At 43.0% G+C, this 14,205-nt stretch overlaps 1 protein-coding gene across 2 annotated transcripts in view; it reads left to right on the forward strand.

The window, feature by feature from the left end:
* Positions 1–14,205, forward strand: part of KIAA0226L (KIAA0226-like ortholog) — a 48,162-nt gene that overhangs the window by 10,629 nt on the left and 23,328 nt on the right. The window contains exons 3-5 of one of the 2 annotated variants that reach the window (XM_011939826.1): positions 6,533–7,192; positions 10,948–11,030; positions 11,514–11,724. In XM_011939826.1, coding sequence (XP_011795216.1) covers positions 6,631–7,192; positions 10,948–11,030; positions 11,514–11,724 — 856 coding nt within the window. In that variant the 5' untranslated portion in view covers positions 6,533–6,630. The remainder of the gene's footprint in view (positions 1–6,532; positions 7,193–10,947; positions 11,031–11,513; positions 11,725–14,205) is intronic. The other variant, XM_011939834.1, reaches the window with a different exon arrangement.

A 14,205-nucleotide genomic window follows, 5' to 3' on the forward strand; every position in this document is an offset into this window, starting at 1 on the left:
GGAGGTTGAGGCAGGAGAATGGCGTGAACCCGGGAGGCAGATCTTGCAGTGAGCCGAGATTGCGCCACAGCACTCCAGCCTGGCTGACTGACTCACCCAGGCTGAGACTCCGTCTCAAAAAAAAAAAGATGTGTCTTTACTCTGATGTCCCCAGTTGTGTATTCAATAGGCAGTTAGGGTTGGGGCATAGAAAATCCTAAATCCTAAATCTGATGTACTTTTGCCTGTTCATGAAATAACTTCAAGAGTGTTATATGTAGTGGGAGCTAAAGCTGCTCTGTGCTCAAAGTGCTAACTGCTTATGATCTGAAAGACTTTTGTGAGGTCACTGTAGGTATCATGGTGGCACTGAGGCATCTGTCCCTCCTGCAGAAGTTGCATCTTTGCTGTTAATACTGTGCCTGTGTGGTGGCTCTAGTGATGCAATCATTCTCAATGGGGCCACTGACTCTGATGTCACAATGATTTAGCTGGAGGAGTCCTGAAGTCTCTTGTTTGTCTACGGCCTTTGCTGCAGTTTATATGTTCACTAGTAATCTGGCCTGTGCTTACCTTTTAATCCCAGCTGGAAAATCTCAATAGGAATGATGGTAAGCTTTGAGACTGATATCTCTTCCTTTAAATGTTTTTGGAAATTGATTTTATTTTTTGTACCTAAGTATCTCTGATTCAAAGGACCCCTTTGTGACAGTGGGAGGAAGTATGTTGAGAAGATGCTAAGTATTGCTTAGACCTGTATTACCTCTGCTTATCAATCCTTAAAATGTATGTATATCTGAATGTATAAATGTGTGTCTATTCACTGTCTCCCTTCCACCAGAACATAAGCTGAGGAAGGGCTTATCAATCCTTAAAATGTATGTATATCTGAATGTATAAATGTGTGTCTATTCACTGTCTCCCTTCCACCAGAACATAAGCTGAGGAAGGGCAGGAAGCTTATTTTAGTCCCCTCTGTTACCCCAGTGCTACCAAAACAAAAACAATGCCAGACCTGTAGTAGATGCTCAATAAATATTTCTTAACTGAATAACACACTACAAACAATATGGAAACAAGTGACATACCTGGCAGTGGTATCATAGCGCCTGGCAAATTGTTTTTTTGCCTTAAAGGTAAAATAAAAAATAGGGATATTGACCTCCTGTCACTACTGCATGGACTTTGATGGTTTCCAATCATTACTTTCTCCTCTGTGTCAATCTGCCTCTTCGAGAAACTCATACTCCTGGTGAGTATCTGACCTGGCCTTTTGTCCTCTCTCTGCCACTGTCCAACTGTGACCATAGACATGGTTGTGAATATATTATGGGCCTATTCTAACTCTCAATGCTTTGATATTATAACCTGGCAAAGCAGCACCTGCTGGTTGTTTTTGTGAAGCAACAACACTTTTCTAGAAGGAAGTGAAGCAAGCACCTGCTTCTGACAGTTGCTTTTTATGAGGAAGTTGATTTTTGCTCAATTCACTTGGGTCATTCCATGTATGGGAGGCTCCAAATAAGGTCATTCTCTTTGAACTATTGACTTTAACTTGTTTATAAAAAAAACACTGGGATCGGCCGGGCACAGTGGCTCAAGCCTGTAATCCCAGCCCTTTGGGAGGCCGAGTTGGGTGGATCACTTGACATCAGGAGTTTAAGACTAGCCTGGCCAACATGGTGAAACCCTGTCTCTACTAAAAATACAAAACTTAGCCAGCATGGTGGTGCCCACCTGTAATCCCAGCTGCTAGGGAGGCTGAGGCATGAAAATTGCTTGAATCCGGGAGGTGGAGGTTGCAGTGAGCCGAGATCGCACTGCTGCACTCCAGCTTGGGCCACAGAGCAAGACTCGTCTCAAAAAAAAAATAAAAAAAATTAAAAACAAAACCACCTGGAATCACTACTGCTTTACCATTTGAGATTGCATATTTTCCATGTGGTTTCACATCTATAATCATCTCCCCTCACCAAACACACAAAAGATACGTGTAGAAAATTGAGAGTAAACCATAACTTATAGAGTTTTATTCTCTTGGAAATAATGAGGCTGTCATGAACTATGGACTCAGACTAAGAGTGGAACTAGTAAGAGAAAGCAACTAAAAAAAGAAAGTCAACCAAAAAAGGACACGAACAAGGATGTTCATTGTTATATACTTTATAACTGCAAAAAGTTATACATAAATTTCTATCAGTAGGGTCTGGCTAAGTAAAGTACGATGTATTTATACTATAGAAAGTGACAAGACAGTTTAGGAGAATCAGATACACCCTGAAGACATACTGTTGAGTGAAAAAGAAGGTAAGTTGTAGAATATCTCCAGTATGATCCCATGGATGTGTATAAAAAAGAAAACATATCTTCTGGTCTGAAATATGTACGTTAATTCATAGATAAAGGTCTAGAAATAATAGAATGGTTAACAATGTTATTTCTGAGAATAAAGTAGGATTGTGGGGCTTAGGGTGATGAGAGCTGTTCACTGTTTACTCTAGGCTTCTATGTTTGGGCATTTTATAAAAACGTCATGGTTTCCTTTTGTAATTATAAAATCCAGAATTATTGGAGAGGAAAAGATGTGTGACAAAGAGAAATTGGTGCACAAGGTGGGATTTGAGGTCAGGAGAAGGAAGATAGGCATTTTGGGCTGGTGAGTTCTGGCAGTTAACACAACCAGATGTACCCTGTTGATATTTTGTGAATGGTGATTTGGGGCTTTCGTAGTGTTTGCAAGACGCATGTATGCATTTATATATGTGTACTACATACAAACGATGCATTTATGTATTAATATATGTTATATACAAAAGGTATATATGTGTGTGTGTGTGTGTATATATATATGCCTCCAGAAACAATATATGTCATTTGCAAAAGATATATATATACACAACCCTACAGTTGACCCTTCAGTAGTGCAGGGGTTAGGGACACTAACACCCTGTGCAGCTGAAAATCTGCACACAACTTTTGACTCCCCTAAACTTAACACTACTTATAACCTACTGTTAACCACAGCCTTACTGATAACATAAACAGTAGATTAACACATATGTTGTATGTTAGTGTATAATACTATATACTGCATTCTTACAATAAAGCAGAGAAAAGAAAATGTCATTAAGAAAACCATAAGGAAGAGAGATATATTTACTGTTCATTAAGTGGAAATAGATCATCATAAAGGTCTTCATCCTCGTCCTCTCATGTTGAGTAGACTGAAGAGGAGGAGGAAAAAGAGGCGTTAGTCTTGCTGCCTCATGGTGACAAATATGGAAGAAAATCCACATGTTAGTGGATCCACAAAGTTCAAATCCATGTTGTTCAAGGGTCAGTTGTGTGTGCGTGTGTGTGTGCGTGCGCGTGTATGTAAATTGTACATATAATCTTTATTACTTGAAAAGGTATAAACTAGAATATAGGGCCCCCAAATAAAGAAGTCTCAAACACTCTTGAGACTCAAAGTCTCAAAAACAGTTTTCATATGTACCTTATTTTGGTCTACTGAACTTTTATTATTGGGTGAGAACAATTTCATGTTTTAGGAAACATGGATTCACTTCTATTCCTATATGAGTAATTTTGCCCCATTAATAGAACAGTTATATCTGCCGCAGAAGTCTTTTCTCTAGCTCTTTTTTTTTTTTTTTTTGAGATGAAGTCTTTCTGTCTTCCAGGCTGGAGTGCAGTGGCACGATCTTGTCTCACTGCAACCTCTGCCTCCCAGGTTCAAGCGATTCTCCTGCCTCAGCCTCCTGAGTAGCTGGGATTATAGGCGCCTGCCACCACGCCCAGCTAATTTTTGTATTTTTAGTAGAGGTGGGGTTTCACCATGTTGGTCAGGCTGGTCTCGAACTCCTGACCTCAGGTTATCCACCCACCTCGGCCTCCCAAAGTGCTGGGATTACAGGCGTAAGCCACCGCGCCTGGCCTTTTCTCTAGCTCTTAACTTTGTCTCCATTTTGTTGGATTTGTTCTTCCAATTCGTAAACATTTATTGAAACCTCATATGCAGCTCTAGGTATGGGGCATGCTACCCGACAGGGAACAGACAAGGCCCCTCCTCTCATGAAGCTTATAGTTAGGTGGGAGTGGGGGGAGAATGGCAGTAATGAACTAAAAAATAGCAGGAAGTGAGCACCTCTGTGACGAAAACTCAGTGTTTATGGCCATGTGAGAGGTAATGATGGGGGAAGTACCTGAAGAAGAAAGGTGGTTAGGAAAGATATCTTTGAGGAAGTAATTTATAAATCAGGGCATTCACAACAGGAAAGAGCCAAATGTGTGATCATCTGGGGGAGGAGCATTTCAGAAACAGGAAACATAAAACAGCATTCCTAGGGTTAGAAGGAGCCTATAGGGTTCAAGAGCTTGCAGTGTGGTTGGGGCTTTTGGAGGCTGGATGAAGATAAGTGAGAGAGGTTTACAGGGACAGCGTCATGTCAGGCCTTCAGGGCAAGGTAAGGAGTCTGGATTTTATTCCAGATTTGATGAGAAGCCTTTGGGGGATTTCGATTAGGGCAATGACATGATCTGATTTAGGTTGATAAAAGATCTCTCTGAACACCTCTTGATTGTAAATGGGTAGGAGTAATCGCTTCTCGTCCTTTTGGCTAAGATCAAGTGTAGTATCTGTTCTTATCAGTTTAGTATCTGATATGTCCTCTATCCGAGGACAAAATGTTAAATGGATTTTTGGAGCAGGGACATGGACTAGGAGCTTGCTCTGTCCACTCCATGCATCAACCTGGTATTGCCGTACCTCTAGGAGCAGTGCACCCCTCTGGGTGTTAAAACACGGTGTTACTGGCTGGGTACGTTGGATCCTGCCTGTGATCCCAGCACTGGAAGGCTGAGGCAGGTGGATCACGAGGTCAGGAGTTCAAGACCAGCCTGGCCAACATGATGAAACCCCGTCTCTACTAAAAATACAAAAATTAGCTGGGTGTGGTGGCACACACCTGTAATCTCAGCTACTCGGGAGGCTGAGGCAGAGAATTGCTTGAACCTGGGAGGCAGAGGTTGGAGTGAGCCGAGATTGTGCAACTGCACTCCAGCCTGGGCAGGAGTAACAGCAGGGAACCTATTGGGAAGCTATGGCTGCACGTCCAGGTGTGAGAAGACGGTAACTCAGACTAAGACGGCAGCTATAGCTATAAACTTGCTGATGGAATGAAGTTGGAGAGCTAAGGAAAGATAAAATCAGAAATGACGCCTAAGTTTCAGGCTTGGGCAATTGGGAGAGGGGGGAAAAGCAGGGAAGGAGCGGGTTTCAGGAGAAATGAGTGACTGTTTTGGATGTATCAGGTTGCAATGCCTACTGGACAAATGTCAAATAGGCAGTAAGATACGCTAGCTGGGAGATGGGAAATAGAGAGATACATGTAGGAGTTGTCTACATACACAGCGATGGTATTTACAGCCCTGTAATTGACTCCAAAGTCTCACGTTCACCACTGTGCAGGGTGAATGTGGCATAGGCCACCCTTCTATCTCTAGGCCTTCCCCTGGCTCTTCTTGCTTTTGCTGTCGAAAGTTGCTTTTAGCTTCACAGTGCAAAGGGCAGTGGGAGAATAGAAAAGCAAAACATTTCCCGAGCCTGTAATTACAGTGACAAAGAGTGCTTCTTGTTTGTGTAGCTCTCAACATTTTAATCATTACCTCCTCACTAAAGGTAAAATCTGAGCTTAGAAGTGAGTGGGTTTTAAAGATGGATTCTAGATTCATATTGTGTTCTTTAAATATGAACTGAGAATACATTGATATTGGTATTATAAGTATGAAAGGTAATATAAGTTACATGAAGCAAAGCCTTTAGTGCTTTAGATCATCCCTCTGTTTCATGTACCACTCTGCCTACTTCATTGAAACACAAGAACAAACTGAATGAAAATAAGGACATATGGAAATGGCTGGGCACAGAGAGGGCAAGATGGGTGGATCACCTGAGGTCAGGAGTTCGAAACCAGCCTGGCTAACATGGTGAAACCCCCTCCCTACTAAAAATACAGAAATCAGCCAGGCATGATGGTGGGCACCTGTAATCCTGGCTACTCGGGAGGCCGAGGCAGGAGAATAGCTTAAACCTGGGGGGTGGAGGTTGCAGTGAGCCAAGATCGCCCCACTGCACTCCAGCCTGGGTGACAGAGTGAGACTCTGTCTCCAAAAAAAAAAAAGAAAGTATGGAAATGTGTCTTTACTTCCAGATAGTATTCCTATCTTGGATTTGACATTTAATTTTATTAAAATAATTTTGATGCATGGATGTTTTACATTTTTATGGGATTTATCAGTTGATCCTTTGTGATTTCTTAATTTATGCTTTGAAAAATGTTTACTATCCCAATGTCAAGCCTCTGTAGGTTTACTGCTAGTTTTTTAGCTGATTTATTTATTTTTTGACTTATAAATCCAAGTGCAGTTTACTGTGTTGGATAGAACCAAGTACAGACTTCTAAATTTTTTGGGTTTTGCCATCTCAAAGTAACTTGTAGCCAAAATACAATTGAATTCTTACTTATTTTGAATGATTCTTTGCTCATTGCAGAATAGCTCTCCAGACCCCCAGCTGGCCATGTGGTGAGTTCGGGGCCCAAATCAAGTAGTACCAGCGATCAGGGAACTCCCTCTATCTGTTTTGAATGGATGCACACCAGTGACAAGCCTGGAAAGATGGTGTCACAGTCTACAGTCAGGCAGGATTCTCCTGAGGACCCCTGGGAAGGGATCACCCATTACTCTGGCATTATTGATGGTTCGCCTGGACTCCTGAACACTGACCATCCTCCTTGCCAATTAGACATCAGGCTCATGAGGCACAAAGCTGCCTGGATCAACCCCCAGGATGTGCAGCAACAGCTGCAGGACTTGCAACCTCAGGTGCCAGCAGCCGGGAACAGTGGGACCCATTTTGTGACAGATGCTGCCTCTCCCTCAGGCCCTTCACCTTCGTGCCTCAGGGACTCCCTGGCAGAGACAACATTGTCTGAGGCTACTACAGACTCCACTGGCAGCGCTTCTCCCCATGGCTCGAGGGAAAAGAGTAGCAGCTTCTCTTTGTCCTCAACAGAAGTACACATGGTCCGCCCAGGATACTCTCATCAAGTGTCTCTGCCCACAAGCCCTAGGATTTTGGTCACCTCCCCATATCCTGAGACTGACAGTGCTTTTTTTGAGCCTTCCCACCTGACATCTGCTGCTGCTGAAGGTAATTTTAGTAGGTGACCTCCCTCATTCCTCTCTGTTCACACCCTTGCTTTACCTTGCTCTAAAGCCTGCCTTATTGTCTTCCCCATGGGAGAAAAGTTCGTGGGTTTCCACTTCGACCAGATGCCAGTGCATTGCCTCATTTAATATTGTCAGCAGCCCGGCCAGCTGGGTGGTCACAACAGGTGAAATCCAGTATTGGCTTTCTCCTTCGACTGCAGAGAATTGTTATCTTTTTAGCTTAATGTAGTTGATAATGAGTGCCATGTGCCATCTTTAAGCTGATGTCTGCCTTCAGGAACTTAGAGTTCATTAAGTTGTCTGCAAGGGAGAGCATCAGAAGCACCGTCAAGTCAGTGTGGGGGTTGGAGGTGTTTCCAGACAGGCACAGAGGGCTCCATTTCACACCAGGACCTAGGAGGTGGTGAACTCACTTCACTTGTTATATTTAGCTGTATAGAGTCTGACGGGAAAATAGGAAGATTTTAAAACAATAACCACAGTACCCCCCGACAACTATACCAAACCCCTTTTTATTAAAACAAGGGCTCTCTCTGCTATGAAGTAATGTACATATCCCTAAGACCCTAAAATTCCTAATACTTGGATAATCCATGCAAAGTGCTCCTCAGGAATCAGTAAGTTAGCTATTACTGTTATCATCTGTGACATGTTTATTTCATTTTTAAATATTTATGTTATAGTCACACTTGTCATTATCAATTTACATTTCTATTAGAACCCTAGTACAAATAATTAATGAAGCTTTTTCTTTCCAAGCAATTTAAAAAGTCATCAGTCTGCCTGCTGCCTGCCTATTTCTCTATATGTTTATTTCTCACTAGCAGGAGCTCATCTTTGTTATTCGTTCTTTTGGAATGTTCTTTGGAAATGTTTGGGCAATCAAAGATGATGATAGTCTTTAACACATTTATTCATTGCTTAAGAAGAACACATTTTGGACAATCTTTCAATGGTTAATTTTGAAATAAGGACCAAGTGTAAGCGAAATGACAAGACTGATGACAGACTTTTTTTTTTTTTCTCTTTTTTTGCTCACTTGCTTGGATAGTTCTAAGATGTAAGAGTGACTTGCAAATTTACTAATGGCTAAGTGAGAGAGATTTTTTTTTTTTTTTTTTTTGAGACAGAATCTCGCTCTGTCACCCAGGCTGGAGTGCAGTGGCTGAATCTCAGCTCACTGCAAGCTCCGCCTCCCGGGTTCACGCCATTCTCCTGCCTCAGCCTCCGGAGTAGCTGGGACTACAGGTGCCCGCCACATCACCCGGCTAATTTTTTATTTTTTTAGTAGAGACGGGGTTTCACCGTGTTAGCCAGGATGGTCTCGATCTCCTGACCTCGTGATCCACCTGTCTTGGCCTCCCAAAGTGCTGGGATTACAGGCTTCAGCCACCGCGCCCGGCCCTAAGTGAGAGATTAGTCTTAATAGTTTATCTCATCGAGGAAAGCCCTCTCCCCAACAGAGCACCACCATAACGACAAGTTATAATAAACTGAAGATGATCTTTGGGGCCTAGCATGCCCTTGCCTGAAACCTTTTGTTCTATCACGGTACAGGAGGTCGTTCTACAATTTACAATTATCCTGTAGCTTTGTCTTTTTCTCAGAAAGAAAACAGGTACCCCAGCCCCTGTTGCCCAAAGACAGGGACTCCCAGCAGCTCCTGCCATTGCCTTTAGAAACAACTCAGAGAGCCGGGCGTGGTGGCTCAGGCCTGTAATCCCAGAACTTTGGGAGGCCGAGGCGGGCGGATCACGAGGTCAGGAGATCGAGACCATCCTGGCTCACACGGTGAAACCCCGTCTCTACTAAAAATACAAAAAATTAGCTGGGCGCGGTGGCGGGCGCCTGTAGTCCTCCCAGCTGCTCCGGAGGCTGAGGCAGGAGAATGGCGTGAACCCGGGAGGCGGAGCTTGCAGTGAGCTGAGATCGCGCCACTGCACTCCAGCCTGGGCAGCAGAGCGAGACTCCGTCTCAAAAAAAAAAAAAAAAAAGAACTCACAGAATGTTTTGAGAATATCTCTTAGACTCAGAGAAGGGATTCATTCTATAAGACTAAGAAACAGAAGCCCTGAGTGATCGGGTTTTTTCTTTCTCTGGTGTGGAGGCAGCAATAGGGAAAACAGCCATTGGCCACTAAGACGTGGATATTCCTATGACCGCTGCATCTCAGATGGCAGCAAAAGGGTTTTGTTTTATTTTGTTTTTGGGAAAATACTTTAGGGAAAGACTGCCTGCATCTGTAAGCATTTCTTGAGACTGTAGGAAGGGATTCCACAGTTTCTTTGGTTTGCGTAGGAACTACACGTTCACCTGCCTTTATCTCCTTAATGTCCTGATAAATATCCCAGTTTCAGGGCTGAGAGCATTCTGATGCAGAGGCACAGCCGGTGAATGGACAGCTGGAACTGGAATCTACTCTGTTTCCATTCTTCTCTGTTCTTTCCTCTATACTCAGAGTCTGCAAACTATGACCTAGGGACCAAATCTTGCCAGCTTCCTGTTTTTATAAATGAATTTCTCTTTTGTCTCATTACGGTGGCAGAATAGAGTAGTTGAAACAGATACTGCTGGCCCTCAGATCCTCCAATATACACCACCTAGCCCTTTATAGAAAAAGTTTGCCAACCCATAGCTTCTGAAGCTAAGAAGTCCAAGTTTTTCCATGCAACAACTACTTTGTTGAACATGAAGCAAGGGATCTGAATGATCCTGCTTGCAACTCCATCACGCTGAGAGCTGTGTCACCACCATGTGCAGCATTTTGTTCTAATTTAGCAGGCTGGGACATCTCAGCTCTTGACACAGAAATTTTTGCTTTAAATGCTGCAGTAAGAAATCACATGGCAGAAAAAATGTTCATTTTGATGGTGGTCATTGCCAGTAATGGAGTGGCTAAGGGTGCAGGAATGGATGTGTCAGCAGAATATACCTTCTGCAGTTTGTTGGTTTTGACTGGAAGAAGACTATCTTAGAGAAGTAATGCTGACCTTTTTTTGGATGGATTTTATTTCTCTAGACAGGAGGTTTAGGGCTGGGTGCAGTGGCTCATGCCTGTAATTTCAGCACTTTGGGAGGCTGAGGTGGAAGGGTAACTTGAGCCCAGTAATTTGAGACCAGCCTGGGCAGCCTAATGAGACCCCCATCTCTGCAAACAAAATTTAGAAAATTAGCTGGGCATGGTGGCACCTGTAGTCTCAGCTGCTAGGGAGACTGAGGTGGAAGAATCGCTTGAGCCCGGGAGGTTGAAGCTGCACTAAACTGTGATCACGCCACTGCACTCTAGCCTGGGTGACAGAGCAAGATATTGTCTCAAAAGAAGAAGAAAAAAAAGGAAGTTTAAGGTCAATCACAATGAGTTAGAGAAGCGATCTCGTAATCCTTAGGACCCTGCTTCTGGGCTGTGGCTTCTCACCCTACCCCAGTCCCTCTTGGGATTTCCCAGGACCATATTCCCTTTCTACCCTTTTCCCCATTGGTCTCGTCCACTCCGCTGGCTGAGGATACCTCCCAGTTGCTCCAACAGCCTCTCCTAGAAATGACCATCATTAAAGCAATATCTGCAAGACCTGCCATGGGAAAGATCTTTCTTTTTCTGTCATCTTAATTTATTCTAGAATTGTACTTATTGGTTTTTTACATTATTTAAAAGCCGCTTCCTAGAATTGTTTTATTTTATTAGGTAATCTTTAAACTCCCTTTTCTCCAGTTTTTAATAATTTGCTATATTGGCAGGTGCTGTTCAAGTCAGTAGAAGAACCATTTCTTTGAATTCCTTCTCACCAGAAGTATTTGTGCTGCCTGTTGATGTAGAAAAGGTGAGTGCTGTCTTCTTTCTTTTTAACCATAGAGTCTTAATCCTTTAGATAATGTTGTTGTGACTTAATCTGGAAACTTCAATTTGATGAAGCGTTACAAATAGGTTTCCTTTTAGCATTTCATTGATAGAGACTGCCAGAAACACTAAGCTAAGAAGGGTTCCAAGGCAGTGCCTGTGCTCAGCTGGAAAGTTTTCTGTGATTGATGAATGATGTCTGGCTTAGGCTTCCCCCAACCTAAGGTTTTATATAACAAGAAATCCAACTTGAGTTGTCTGTTGATTACAGTAAGCCAAATATACGGCTTTGGACAATGTGTGCTATAAGTCATAGAGTGACCTATGACAACTCAGTTCAATAAATATTTATGTTGATATGCATTAATTCCACTTAAATAGAGCGCCTTGATTTTTCAAATCTAATATACCCTCTATGAAAAAAAGTTGATTATGCTTGTATTTTAATTGATTTCTTTTTCTGCAGGAAAATGCCCACTTTCATGTTGCAGATATGATTATATCAGCAATGGAGAAAATGAAGTGTAACATTCTGAGTCAACAGCAGACAGAGAACTGGAGTAAAGAAGAAGCCAGTGGGTTACTTGGGAGTGATCAGCCTGACTCTGACGTGACTTTTGATGCCAACATAAAGCAAGAGTCTGGGTCTTCCACTTCTTCATGTAGTGGCTATGAAGGCAAGTTGGGCAAGTATGGGAAAGCTGTATGTTATGTGTTTCACATATATCTCCTCTGTAATTCCCCTTTATCCACGGGGCATATTCCAAGACCCCCAGTGGAAGCCTGAAACCTCAAATAGTACCAAACCCTGCATACACTACTTTTTTTTTTGTTTTTGTAACCAAGAGGGTTACTAAGTGACTAGTGGGTGAGTAGTATATACAGTGTGGTATGCGGGACAAAGGATGATTCATGTTCTAGAGGGGACACACGGGAAGCGAAACTGCAGATAAAGGAGGACACATGTATGTGTTTAAATCCTTTGTCTAAAAACGTCTTGAGTAACCTCTGTAATCCTCACCATTTCTGCTGTCTTGGGTCAGGATTGGTTATCATGCTCCATTCAGTTGTCAAATCCTATGGTTTTTTGTTTTTTTTGTTTTGTTTTGTTTTGTTTTTTGTTTTAATCTTGGACTTCATCCTACTTTTCTTTTGCACTGGAAATAAAAGTGGCTGATGTCTACTCTTCCTTTGTTTTCTGTCACATGGCATTCTCCTGGCTCTTCTTACACCATCTTTCCTTTTCCAACGCGTCTTCTTTTTTTCGTTCAGTAATGAGCCTGTGTCATGCTAGGTGCTGAGCATCAGCAGTACACAGCGTGTGCTCCTTCCTTCAAGGAGCCTGCATGCTGGAGCACGGGACCGGGAAGCCCTGTGGGGTAACTTGTAGAACAGAGGTGAGGACCCAGCACAGTGCATCACCGTCACTGAGGAGGAACAGCTCGGCTCACTGTAGGACCCAGGGATTCTTCCCCGAGGGACGAGTGCCTAAGCTGTTAGCTCATGTTAGGGTTTGCTACTTTCTTACCATTTCCTAAGTCCTGCCTCCAGTCCTGTATTCTTTTTTTAAATCTGTATTTGCTTCCTGGCATATTTAACCTGCTATACACCTTCAATTATCACCTTCAATTACTCCTTCTCAGCTATTATCTCCCAAATCTGTGTTTTCAGTCCTGGACATCTCTTCTAAGTGCTTGCTGTCTATGGCTGGAGACTTGTCCGTCTGGCTGACCCCGCAGGACCTCTGACTTAATACTTCATTTCTGGGTGACTTAAAATGCTTCATTTTATTCATTGTTGATATATGTTCACTGCAGCATAAAGGTGGGCATAGTTAACCTAGAACTTAACATGTCTAAACTAGTCATTTCTCCATCACTCCCTCACAATCCCCTTCCTTCCAAAGAAAACCACTAAAGCTTGCTTTTCTTCTTGGCTTCCTTTACTACACGTTAATCAGGAATATTCAGTAACAAAGGAAGAACTCACTCCATGTGTTGTGTAGCATAATGCCTGGCCCAGAAGAGGTGTATGATCAAATGCCTGATGAATGCACTAACTGGCTCAAATTAAAAGGGTTGTTTTGTCTTAAGACACAGAACATTCATTCTCACTGAACCCAGTGGTGGGAAATATATCTGGGACATATATGACCAGTATAGACATAGCTCCAGTGTCTATCTTTTCGCAGACTTTGAGCCTCTCACCTCTTCTTTTTCTAGCAATTGCTTCATTCTTTTTCTGTGGCCTACCTACTTCTACCCACCCCTGGCATCTAGTTTCAGCTCTGCAGTCTTCCTGACCACTCAGCCAGGTCCTCACAGCTCAACAACTCAGTTTTGCAGGACCCTCAGTCCAGATCCCAGGGCAGGGCACCTGATGGGCCTTGCCTTGGTTGGATGTCCTTGACTGGTTGGTCAGATGCAGCCAGGGGGGTGGGGGAATGTGATTTGGACGATCATGCCTTCTGAGGCTACCAGTAGGGAGAAAATGAATATGGGTGGAGAAGAAGTAATTCCTGTTTTAGTACACTGGGCTCTATCTTGAACTCTTTCTTCTTCCTTGGTCTTGTGCTCCTGTCCCGTTTCTAGTTAGTGAACAAATCAATCCTGACTTCTCAGTCATAATCACTTCTCTTCCATCCATTTCCTATTTCCATCCCTTACCTGGCCTGCTGCAGTAGCCTTCTGGCTAGTCATTTTGTAAGAACTACAGTTTAGTTCTTCAATACTGATTTGGTTTAATTTTCTCTCTTTACTTTCAACTTGTTTCCCCTAGTTTATCCTGCACATATCTGTCTTCCTGGATCACAACTTCTTGTCCTCTATAATGGCTTGCTGACCTTGTGTCACATTTTATTCTAGAATTTTTAGCCTTGTGGCATCTGGCTGTTTCCTGTCTTTTAAACAGGAATCTCCTGCCATTCCCCTTGGCTGGATGGTGAGCCGTAGTTGAACTAGACTGTGTATAGTTGCTGGCAGACATTTCCCCCTATGGCTTTGGGAAGGATGTCCTGAAATGTGGGTTCCCCCAGTAACCACACATCAGGTCTTTCATCCTTCCCATCCTTCAGAAGCAATCTCCTGCCACTGTCACTGTGACATGCTCCCTGGTTTGTATCCCAGGGGAGGGGCACCATCCATGTGGAATGAAACACA

The sequence above is a fragment of the Colobus angolensis genome, unplaced genomic scaffold (assembly GCF_000951035.1).
Source record: "Colobus angolensis palliatus isolate OR3802 unplaced genomic scaffold, Cang.pa_1.0 Scaffold101, whole genome shotgun sequence".
Lineage (NCBI taxonomy): Eukaryota > Metazoa > Chordata > Mammalia > Primates > Cercopithecidae > Colobus > Colobus angolensis.